Here is a 13,149-nt window from a genome sequence, read left to right as displayed (position 1 = left end):
AAAAAGTTTGATAATATCTGATATGGGTGAAAACATAAAACGATGCCCTCATCTACTGTTGGTGGGAGTGTAAATTGATAAAGCATTCCTGCAAGGTAATCTATCAACATTTAAAATCAACATTTAAAATATACAAACCTTTTCTCTCAGCAATCCATTTCCAAATGTCTGTCTTTATAAGTAAGGTATTATTTTTATTTACTAAATGCCAGTAACTTTCCAAAGTGCTTCACATACATGAACTCTGTTTATCTTATAACAAGCTTCTGAGGTGGGTACAGTTATTGCCCCATTACAGATGGAAATACTGGGGTAAGAGAGGATGAGAAATTTGCTCAAAGTCACATACTTGTAATGGGTGGAGTCAGGATTCAGACCGAGGTAGCCTGACACCAGAGTACTCAGAAATACTATGGAATAGAATTCAGAAAAGAATTGATTCAGAAAGATCTACAGGCAAACAGTTACCTTTAAAAAGATGCAGAACAAGATTGGTAATATAATGTCTTTATGCAAACAAAAATGAATATATTTGATTATCTACATAATGAATGGAGCTATATATCTTATTATTGACATAATATATGCACTGGGGATGGTTAAAGAAGGTTATCCCTAGGAGTGGAAATGGTAGTGGGAAAGGAAGATGAAGAGGAAGTTTCCCTTTTAGCTCTATGTATTTCTAAAGTGCTTGAAATTTTGAAAAATGAGAACGCATTCATGTGTTACTGTTATAATACTTAAATGTTATTTGTCTTTTTAAAAAAATGGTTGGGGGGGGAAGGATCATACGGAAAACAGTCTGTCCTTACAGAAGTTTCTATAACTGTGTTTCTGGCTTTCAGTCACATTTTTCCCTCTTTTAAAAGTTGATCCAAATATCTGCTAAAGTCAACCTCCTAAATTTTCCAGAATTATTTTCAGCTCATATAAAAGGCTTTAACCTTCAACCTCTTTAGCTTTGGTCCCACTATGTTTATGACTATTTTTAAAGAACCAAATTTTTGGTTGCTGTTGAAAGACATTTAGAAGATCATTTATATAAGAGGAGAAACTTAAACTGGGGACATTGAATCTGGAGTTAAAACCTGGCTCTGTGTTCTCAGGCAGTGTAGTTTTTTGGTCAATTATGAGTTGGAAATGCCTACTGCTCAATTAGCAGGAATGAAGACATATGAGCGGTTTATGTCAAGGACAGGAGGCTGCAGAGGAAATCTGCAGGCCATCAAACCTGAATAAGGGAAAAGCCTTCCTATTCCAGTTCCTCCTGCGGGACCGCTTCAGGTCACTTTTATATTTACTCCAGAAGGACAAAGGATGCATCGGTACTTAGAGAATAAATATCGTATGTGGACTTCCATCAGGAAACGCAAGTAACAGAAAGCTGATGGTCACAGCTATTCTTCACCAGTGTGATGACTGCCAATCCCCCTCCACCCTTTTGATTCCCTTATTTTTTTTTTCCCAACCCTGTTCATTATCAATGCCATCAGGCGGGGCTCCCAATGTGGATCACTTTCAGAAGACTTGGCAGCCCCTGTGCCCCTAGATGCTTCCATTTCCTCTTTATGTGCACTTCTACATTTTCAACGAAGAAAGGGAGCCAGGAAGCAATGTGAGAACTAAACATAAGACTTGGTTACAACAAAAATGAGAGCATTCAAAGGCTTGATTGCCTGTTCCTTTGGCAATAGAGCTGCTCTGGAAAGGTCCTTGAGCCCTACTTCAGTGAAAATTAAAATAAATCACAGGCATTCTTCAAAGAAAAGGGATAAAATTATACATTTACCTCCAGGGTATCGATACAGGCATAGATTTAGATAGATGTGTTATATAGTTCATGCACCCATACTAAACACGCATATGAATAATCCCTATACAGATGGCCAAACGCTAACAGAGGAGCTTTATTCAGGACTCTGCAATTATGATAACTAGATATTCAACCAAAAGCCAAAAGGATGGTGTTAAGGCACAGAAATGAGCATGGAGAAATGGAATAGGATAAATTCTACCTCTTGACATCTTTATTGAAACAGGGCTGGTAGTCTATTGGACACTCGCAACAAGAGGCTTAAAACATATCAAACGATAATGAAACATAATTTCTAGGTTAACACCAAGATGAGAGCCACCATCTGGCACTTCTGCCAGCCTCAAAGCTGGACAAAGACACATATTACGAGGCCACACATTTGGAGGGAGAGAGGCAGAAATTGAAGAGGCTCACGTGCAAAATGGAAAGTCAAAATGAATCCTCCAAACTTCAACAACAATAACAGTTTAAAACAGTGTGTGAAAACCCACACATCCTAAGACAAAACCTGGAAAAAATGACCTCCTGTCTATGACCATTACTTATCTGGAATAATTTCTTTTAAGTTTAGAAGCTTAGAAAAGCTCCAATATCTCTCTTTAACCATTCATATACAAGCTGCCCTCCAAACATTAACTGTTTTCCAATTAACAACCTAAAGTGGATGGAGTTGAAAACTCTCTGTGATCATTCATTCCATCAATTAATATTTATCAACTGCCAACTTTGGCCTTGGCACTGGGTTAGTAATGATGAACAAGACCAATATGAACTCTGGAGTTCACAGTCTGGCCTCTATGTTCTAGATTGCACCATCAGGATTTGGTTATAGTGAACTGACAGAACAGATGAAAAAAAATCCTATGAAGCTTACAGTCACATAGACCCATCTCCAAAGAACACAGCACAGCTCACTGCTGTATTCTAAGATCTAGGTTTAACTCCCTGATTTGGAATTTAGGGATCACCTTCCCATGGAAAGCAATGCCACCAATGATGTTTGGATTCTAGGGTTGATCCATAAATCTTGAGTTGCCCTGCATGCAGCTGCAGTGTGATTTTAAGAGATTTCTGGTTTGTGTTACCCTGGGAATCAGTTGAATCAATAGTATTAAACCGTAATCTATAATCCCAACGCTGCTACCATGGATTGAAACAGTGGAGGCTGAAGTGCGCAATGCTGGGGATGCAAAAAGCTGGAAACACCTGTGAGTGGGCTGGCTGCCGTCCTTCAGTCTCAATCTGTCCCCAGGACAAGGGAATACGCATGGCGGTAGAATCTCCCCAAAGGTGCTTAGGAGGGCAAGAATTACATTTGGAATAGCTCATTTGCACGTCAGCCATTGGCCTCTTACACAGAACCAAGGCACTGGTTCTGGCCAAGGATATGCACATTTCATACCATTGTTACTCAGAAATCACAAGTGACATGTTTTCTGGTTATTTCAGGAAGTATAATAGTGTTTTTACACATTCTCCCCTTTTAAAAATGTATGTTTTTTCAACAGCTCTAATAGCATTTAAAGTACATTAAGTTACATTAATTTGCTGATTGAAGTATAGTTGATTGAAGAATAGTTGATGTTTCAAGTGTACAGCAAAGTGATTCAGTTTTACATCTATATATGTATATATGTGTGTGATATATATATATATATCTTTTTCAGATTCTTTTCCATTATAGGTTATTACAGGATACTGAATATAGTCCCCTATGCTATACAAGAGGTCCTTTTAACTTACATTAATTGTTAAACACCACTTTTTAGGTAGTTTCATTACATGAGCCTCGTCTTCTCTTCTAGGTCCCCTAAATTACAGCTCAGCATTTGACCAATAAAACAAGAACCTCAACTCAGGCCCATTTTGTCCAAACCATGGCACAGTTAGACGTGTAGCTAAAAATAGAGAAAAAAGCTATTCTAAACAAGAACCTGAGTCTCTGAGACAAAATTTTAAAAATAATTTTATTTATGTCTAAAAATAAGGGAGTAAAACATATGCTCTAGTAGTTTCTGCCTGAAGAAAGTCATTTACTGGATCTGTGACAAGGTTAAGTAAAATCTTTCTTACCAATCATTAATGATACCCTTAGGTTATACCCGGAAAATGTAGGTGCTTCAGCAGTGGTCACCCCAAATTATCTAAATAAAAGACTTTGTCAGTCTTAGTGACAGAGTCACTATATGAAATACAATCTTCTCTGAAACAAAACGTCTGCCTTTTATTCTCCTCCAGCACTGCACTACAGAGAGTGAGTTCACATTTACAGATCATTCTTCTGTTGTTTTCTTAACACAAAGTGGGGGTGGGGAGTGACTCCCAAATATTGCTCCTAGGGTTCCCAAAGCCTTTCTGAGCTCCCAGTAGGACCTGAACATACCCTTTCTCTGAAGAGCCCACAAGATGAAAGTTTCCAAGTCAACCCTCAAGACAGGAAAGTGACAGAGCTAGAATCTGGCTCTGTCCAGTAAACACTCTGCTCGGGGACATCCACCCCAAGTGCCTCTAAGGAAAGAAAGCATCTGATCAGGATGAAGAGAACAAAATCCCATGGGAGGCGGCTAACATATAGAGAGGAGAAGCCTAGGCCAGACCTGGGCGCCAGCCGAACATGGGGACCCAGAAAGGTCTTTGAAGCCATGGGTGGGTTTGGTTTGAAATGCCTCTCCCACATCTTGTCATGCTTGGAAAGAGACCTGGGAACCCATGTTTATCCCACAGAAAGGTGATTCTCTGAGAATGCTTGGGAAAAAGCAGCATCCCTTGGAAACCATCAGAAATGCCCATTTCCAGGCCCACCGCAGACCTATTAAATCAGAAACTCTCAGGGTAGCCCAGAAATCTGTGTTTTCACAAGCTCTCCATGAGTTTCTGAGGCAAAGTCAAGTTTGCAAACCACCACCATAGGATTAATTAAAATCACTGCAGTACAGTCCCTCTCCCAAGCCTTATTCATAACTGGAGAATGAGAGGTCTTCCCTCCTTCAAAAGAAATGTCAAGGATCAACAGGCCAAACAGGGAGTCAGGAGAAGGTTTAGGTGTTTTTTTAAGGCTTAATTTACCACGGCTCCTCCTCATTCATTTCAGGTTTGGGAATCTTGGTCATGGGCACCAACAAAGGCAGAGGAAAAAGCATCAGAAATGGATCTGATTCACCCCAGAGCCCAGTGTACATTGGACAATTTACTGCTACTTAAAGATCACTTTCAAGTAAGCAAGTGACATTAATGGTAATTGTAATGAACCGTACAGATCAAGAAAGCCCACCTGACTGTCTCCCCAACACAATTAAGAAAGACACCACTAAACCTTCCTCACAGATTTCCCAAGCGAGTGGCTATTCATAAGAGACCACGCAGAATTTAACGATAACATATGAGTCAATACATACGCTTAAATTTCAGAGCAAATGCTTTTTAATCACTGAAACTCTTGGCTACTTATATCACAAGAACATTTAAATACGTTTCCCCTGTCCCCCAAAATGAATTTTCAATCCTCTAAAAGAGACCAATGTTCTACTGAGAGGCAACAGAGACCCTAATTTTTAATCGAGCACTAGGAACTTTTCCACTAAAATAAAAAGCCACTCATTCACAAAGCATCAATGTACCTCCAAAGGCTGTTATTTTGCTTCCCAACACTTTAAATTTCAAAATGAGACTCTGAAAAAGCAGCAGCAACACAAAAAGCACACCATGGAAATTCTAGAAGTCAAATGTACAACAGAAAGGACCTTTCTACACAAAATACATGTGTCCATAACTAGCCTACTGCCACCCAGCCTGGCCTGCCTTTCTGAAACAAAAGTAAAACTCGGGTACTATTTTTTTATATCATTATTAGGCACTTGAAACTCAAGAAACCAGTTCTGTGTCTTCTGGGATAACTGTCCTCATTGGAAAATGAGTAGTGCTGAATAATCAACATGATTTTGCTCTGTCTTGATTTGTAGTATCATAGCCTTGTTCCTATTTTTTCAGCCTTCACCCCTAGTCATCGTAAATCTAGCTGCTTCCTTCTTTAGTGGTAATTAGCATTAGTCACAAGCCAAAAATGATTCCACATAAGAAGTAAAATAAACACAACCCTTCTTACCTTTCATGCCAAACTTGGAGTGTCTTGCCAACTTCAGCAGAAACAGCATTACCAGCAGACAAAATCCTACTACAGATGCAATTACCACCACAGCATAGACCTAGAGAAAGGAAGGGAGGGCAGTTATGGTCTTGATAATTAGTTTCTTAAATCCAGGTGATGCTGATTTTGATGGAGATGGTTAATATTTATTGAATACTTACTACCTGCTTTTCTAAGAGCTTTATGGATATCAATTAATCTTTAACAACCCTAGGAAGATTTATGCAGGTCCTATTATTATCCCTATCTCTACAAATGAGAAAAGATAAGTTAAAGCTTATAAAAATGGGGACCCAATTGATATTATACAGATTAACATATACTAATACATCCTATATTATTATATAATGTATAGATAATAGATATTTTATCTCTCCCCATCCATCTATCTACCTATGTACCTACCTACCTACCTATCTGGAGAGAGAAGTGAGAGAGAGAGTATATAAAACATGAATGACAAAATACTAATAATTTTTGAAGCTGCTGAAAGATATAATGGGGTTCATTCATGATTTTCTCTACCACTGTACATGTTTGAAAACTGTCCATGATAAATTTTTTTTTTTTTAAGTTGACTACTGTTGCTCTTAGAAGTCAGGGTGCCCTAGAGCAGTGAGTAGGTCTGCAAGGGAGCAGGAAGGCACTTGTGGGTGAGCACAGCCTGTGAAAGCTCATGAGGCTGTAGACTTATGACATGTGAACTTTTCTGTATGTATGAGAAAGATCAATACAAAGTTGTTTTTTTAACTTAAAGGTGTAGCTGCAAGTTGTGAATCATACAAGGAGAGAGAGTAGATGCAGATCTTTGTGAATCCTGTCACAGCCCCAAGCTGGGGATCACAGAGGCACAAGTGCATAATGCTAAGTACACACTAACAATTTAGAAACAAAGATCGACACAGGACTATGCATCATCTTCCATTTTGGCTGTTTACCCCAAAGTCCTGCTTCCAAAATAAATTTGTTTCTATAAACCAGGAGTTGGCAAACTTTTCCTGTAAAGGGTCATATATTAAATATTTTAGGCTCTGGGGACCTACAGTCTGTGTTGCAACTAGACAACTCCCCTGCTGTAGTGTGAAAACAGCCACAGACAATATGCAAACAAATGGGCATGTCTGTGTTCCAATAAAACTTTATTTACCACAACAGATGGACAGCTGGATTTGGATATAGTTTGCCTAAACTGTCCTAGATGTCCATACTGACTTAAATGTCTAAGTTTCATTTAATCCACATAACAGTCCATATGACATATTATTATTGTCCCCATCTGCGGTAATCATTAGTGCTGTTTCCCAAACATTTCTGTTTTCCCCTGTGTTTCCCTTTGTAGGATTCACTTCCTGGCTTCCTTGTGGTGAGATGGGTTCAGGTGACTAGTTCTGGCCAATGAGTTGAGACTTGTATCACTGCCAGGAGGAGGATTTCACTGCTTACTGCAAGATCTTAGACTAAAGCAGTGGTTCTCAACCGAGGATAATGTTGCACCCAGGGGACATTTGGCAATTTGGAGTTGTCACAACTGGGAGAAAGGTGCTACTAGCATCTAGTGGGTCAAGGCCAGGGATGCTGCTAAAGATCCTGCAGTGCCCAGGAGAGCCCCCCACAAAAAAAATTATTCATCAATAATAGCAGCGTTAACAGTGCAAGGGTAGTGCTCTCTTTCTCTGTGCCATAATAAATGCTAACTTTTCAAAAGGCGGCTGCCTTGTCAGCCTCATCTTGGAATGAGGATGATGCTGATAGAGCTCCCAGCCGATACGTGTAATGAAGCAATAAATAAACGTCTGTTGTTTTAAGCCACTGACATTTGGGGGGTTTTGTTACTGCAGCATAGCTTATCCTGACTGATATACCCAGCCCACAGTGAGAGGCAGTGTCAAGTGGAGATTAAGAATATGGATTGTTCCTGAGTTTGAAATTTAGATTTACCACTTACTAACTACATGGTTTCCAAATTACTTAACCTCTCAGCATCTCATAAACCTCATGTATAAAATAGAAAATATGATAACACTACCTTGCAGGTTGTTATAAATCCTCAATTAGTCAATGCAGATAATGGGCTTGACATAGTGCTTACTATAATAAGTAATTAATTATGTTGGCTATGATGATGATGATAAAACTGAGATTTATAAAATAAATAAATAAATAAGCAGCCCAAGATCATACCTCTCAAACTTGGGATTGGAATCAAAGTCTGCTCAAGTATAAAACCTGTGATTTATGTGTGATTTACCCACTACATTGCCTCTCCAAAGCATGTGGCTGAGAGCGAAGGCAGGATAATAAAAACATATGGCTAATCCCTCCACAGCACCTTCAGATGGGGTCAGATGGGGACAGCATTAAATAAGCTACAAAGCACAGAAAAGAGCACATGCCAAACAGTTGGCTAGGATGGAGCAAAGGTGTAATCATTCTCTCCTCTGGTGCTTCAGCTGTGAGTGGCTGTCCCACAGAATGCTTTTGCAGATGTCTGAGTACAAACTTAACTCTGTCTCTGTGGCCTATATATAAATAGAGTGGTAGTGATTCCTAAAAGGCTAGTTATAAATCAACTTGTTCTAACCAAGATCATTTCCCTCAAACTTACCTAATGATTTCGGATGTTTCTTTCTCAATCTTTATTTCTAACTAACATTTGCAAGGGAAAGAGATCATAATATTTTAGCTATAAGTTTCTCTACCCTATTATTAAATTCCAAAATTCTACAGATGAAAGAAGAATTCATTAATAAATGAGTTCAAACACTATTTTATAGATAAGGAACCTGGGACAGAGAGACATTTGGAGGACTTGCCCTGAGTCCCAGGATCACTCTGCAGAACCACAGTCTTACCCACTTTGGAAAGTACTCAGCTGGCATTCAAGAGACCTATGTCCTAATGAACCCAGGATACCTTGCCTTTACCAGCTGTGAGACCTCACAGGTGCTTCACTTCTCCCAGCCTCTGTTTCCTCACTTGTACGTGGGGATAATAATACCTGCCCTGCATTATCTACTTCATTAAAGAATATTTAAGTCATCTTAGAAAATGGAAAGGTGTTCTTCTCCAGAAAAGCAGCTGATGATCTGCTAACAAATATTTAAACCTATTGAAGCAGTTCTAAACGTAAAGAATCCTTTAATAAACAAAAACTCCTGTGACAATGAGAAGAATCATTTCCTCAAAAACAAGTTATTTGATAAATACAGAATTTCATGTACTCTGTGCATGTGTGCTGGGGTGGGGGTGGTCTTCACATGGGAGAAAAGCAGGAGTGAGTTTGTTTGTTTGGTTGGTTGGTTGGTTAGTTGGTTTTTATCTGAGGCTACCTCTCAGCACAGAACAAAGAGCTGCTCTCCTCTGAAAATCCAGCAGGGTTCATGAGGAGCATCTGCTAGACCAGAAAGGTGACTGCTTAAGGCTGTCTTGCAAATGCTCTGAAAACACCTTTGAATTTTGTATCAGCTCCCTGACTCTGAAACTCTTTTTCTAATCTAATGATCTTTCCTGTGATCAGGGACTGTTATGTATCAAATATTTGATCCACACATAATTTAAAAGTTTTCTTTAAATTCTACAAAACATTGCCTTGTATCTCTCATGCAGATCTCTAAGAGTCACAGGTGAAGTCGAAACATACAGACTTTCAATGAAGATTATTTTCACTCATCTTGCCTTCCAATGACACTACTATAGATAGTTCAAACATCAAGATACGCCAATTGGGGGCTTAAATTTATCATTTGGGTTCAAAAGAGAAAACTGAAGTTGGTATATAATTTTTAGTAATTGGAATACATACACATTTGTGGGCTTAACACATGTTCCTTGGATTCCTTACATATGCAAACAACGTTCTCAAACCAAGAAACATTAAGTGGTTTGGTATGAGAGTAAAAACTGAAATAAATGCATAAGGCAGGAATTAGAAAACATTCTTCAGTTGATTTAACACAACAGTTTCCCTTGTTATTTCAATGCAATGCATATAGTCATCTGTGAAAATGTGTGTGTGGTGTGTGTCTCCAAATACTGGATGTGCATATTTTGAGTTGCAGTTAAGTTGTATCTATTTATGAGCCTCCTGGTCCCACTGCATGGCCCTGGTTTAAATACCCATCACATCTCTTTATCATTGCACCAGACACCTAAATCATCATCACCCCACTTCTAATCCCTCTCTTCTGAAACCCATTCTATAGCGTTCATCATTAGTCTAATCACCTCCTAGGTGCCAGGCACTATTCTAAGGACTAGGGATACAGCCATGAAAAACACTGAGTTGCCTATACTAAGAATCTTACTAAAGAATCAGGGAAGGGAAAAAGATATTGAACATGTAAACAAATAAATAATCAAGGTAATTACACACAATAATAACTGCTCAGAAGAAAATGAAACAGGGTAATGGCTGCTGCTGGTCACTCTAGCTAAAGCTATGTGATGACCATTGGGAAGTGCATACCTTCTAAAGGGAACGGCAAATGTGAAGGCTGTGAGACAAGAGTAAGCCTGGAACATGCAAGAGAGTATTTTAAAAAGATAGTTGGTAAACAGTGAAGAGAGTATGGAGATGAAGTCAGAGAGACAGACAAGGTCAAGATATGTAGGGCCCTGTTAACCACCATGAGGAGTTGGTTTCTATAACAAAAGTTTTATTACAATGCATTGGGAAGACTGTGAGAATGATAATAAAAGAGTGATCACTCAAGGGAGAAGGCTCAAGTGTGGTGTAAGAAGATCCTAAACTCATCTCCTACCATGGACACAGCAAATCTTTCAACTAAATATGAAATAATTCCCTCAGAAAGGGACCTGAAAACTAGATGAACAAAGCCTCCACTTGTGCCATCACAAGTATAAAATGGAGGAATGGGGAGTAAGAAAGATAAAGCTTTGGAATGTGTTCAAATTTAAGTTGCTACCAACTTAAAATAGGCTACTACTTACATAGGATGTTATATGTGAACCTCATAGTAACCACAAGGGAAAAACTTATAGTAAATCCAGGAAAAAAATGATAAGGGAATCTAAACATAACACTAAAGAAAACCACCAAAACACAAGGTAAGAGAGAAAGAGAATAAGAAAGGAACAGAAAGGAACTACAAAGACAGCCATAAAACAACTACCAAAATGACAGCAATACATACTGGTCAATAATTACTTTAAATGTAAAAGGACTAAATTCACCAATTAAAAGAGCAACTGAACAGATAAAAAAGCATAGTCTATCTATATGTTGCCTCTAAGATACTCACTTCAGAAGAAAGAATACACAAAGACTGAAAATGAAGAGATTGAAAAAGATATTCCAGGCAAATGGAAAAAAAAGAAAGCTGGAATAACAGACAAAACAAACACAGTAATAAAAGACAAAGGGCATTACATAATGATAAAGGGGTCAATCCAGCAAGAAGATGTAACATTTACAAATGTATATGCATCCAACACAGGAGCACCAAGATACACAGAGCAAATATTAATGTACTTAAAGGGAGAAATTGAGAGTAATGCAATAATAGTAGGGGACTTTAACACCCCACTTACACCAATGGATAGATTATCCAAACAGAAAATTAATAAGGAAACATCAGACTTTGACGCATACCAGATGACCTTACTGGACATACAAAGAACATTCCACCCAAAAGCAGTAGATATACATTCTTCTCAAGTGCACATGGAAGATTCTCCAAGATAGATCACATGTTAGGTCACTAAACAAGTCTTAATAAATACAAGAGGATTAAAATCATATCAAGCATCTTCTCCACTGACAATTGTATGAAACTGGAAATCAATCACAAGGAAAAAATAGGAAAGACTACAAAAACGTGAAGATTAAGCAACATGCTACTAAACAACCAATGGGTCTTTGAAGAAATAAAAGGAGAAATTTAAAAAAAATACATAGCAACGAATAAAAACAGAAATACAACATACCAAAATCTTTGGAATGAAGCAAAAGTGGTTACAAGAGGGAAGTTCATAGCAATACAGGCCAACTTCAAGACACTAGAAAAATCCCAAATAAGCAGTCTAACTTTACACCTAAAGGAACTAGAAAAAGAATAACAAATGAAGCCCATTATTAGTACAAGGAAGGAAATAATAAAAATCAGAGCAGAAATAAATAAAGACTGAAAAGTAGAAAAGATCAATAAAACTAAGAGCTGGTTCTTTAAAAAAATAAACAAAATCAATAGAACTTTAGCTAGACTAATAAAAAAAGAGAGGACTCATATATAAAATCAGAAATGAAAGAGGAGAAATAACAATGACACCATAGAAAAACAAAGGATCATAAGAGATTATCATAAACAATTATTTGCCAAAAAATTGGACAACCTAGAACAAATGGATAAACTCCTAGAAACACAATTTTCCAAGAATGAATTATGAAGAAAAAGAAAATCTGAATAGACAAATTACTAGTAAGGGAATTGAAACAGCAATCAAAATTCTCTCAACAAACAAAAGCCCAGGACAAAAGGGCTTCAATGGCAAATTCTACAAAACATTCCAAGAATATTTAAGACCTGTCCTTCTCAAATTCTTCCAGAAAATTGAAGAGGAAGGAAGCCTTCCAAACACATTCTACAAAGCTAGCATTTTCCTGATACCAAAACCAGACAAGGACACCACAAAAAAAGAGAGAATTACCGGCCAATATTCCTGATGAACACAGATGCAAAAATCCTCAACGAATATTAGCAAAACATATCCAATAATGCATTAAAAGGATCATACACCACAATGAAATATAATTTATTCCAGGGATTCAAGGATGGTTCAATATCTGCAAATCAATCAATGCGATACAGAACATTAACAAAATGAAGGGTAAACAATCACATGATCATCTCAATAAATGAAGAAAAAAGCACCTGACAAAATTCAACATCCACTTATGATAACAACTCAACAAAGTGGGTACAGAGGGAACATACTTCAACATAATAAAGGCCATATATGACAAACCCACAGCTAACATCATACTCAGTAGTGAAAAGCAGAAAGCTTTTCATCTAAGATCAGGATCAAGACAAGGATGCCCACTCTTGCCACTTTCATTCAACACAGGGTTGGAAGTCCTAGTCATAGAAATTAGGCAAGAAAAAGAAATACAAGGCATCCAAATCAGAAAGGAGGAAGTAAAAACTGTCATGATTTTCAGATGACATGA

The 13,149-nt window shown here is 37.9% G+C and overlaps 1 protein-coding gene across 6 annotated transcripts in view; it reads right to left on the bottom strand.

Moving 5' to 3' along the window:
* The window catches only part of NTRK2 (neurotrophic receptor tyrosine kinase 2), a 383,866-nt gene that overhangs the window by 279,339 nt on the left and 91,378 nt on the right, over window positions 1–13,149 (bottom strand). For all 6 annotated transcript variants that reach the window (XM_060301090.1, XM_060301091.1, XM_060301089.1 and 3 more), the window contains one exon: window positions 5,919–6,018. In XM_060301090.1, the coding sequence (XP_060157073.1) occupies window positions 5,919–6,018 (100 nt within the window). The remainder of the gene's footprint in view (window positions 1–5,918; window positions 6,019–13,149) is intronic.

Source organism: Globicephala melas, chromosome 6 (assembly GCF_963455315.2).
Source record: "Globicephala melas chromosome 6, mGloMel1.2, whole genome shotgun sequence".
NCBI classification, from domain to species: domain Eukaryota; kingdom Metazoa; phylum Chordata; class Mammalia; order Artiodactyla; family Delphinidae; genus Globicephala; species Globicephala melas.
The sequence above is the reverse complement of the archived record's forward strand: the minus strand, read 5'-3'. Positions and strand labels throughout refer to the sequence as shown.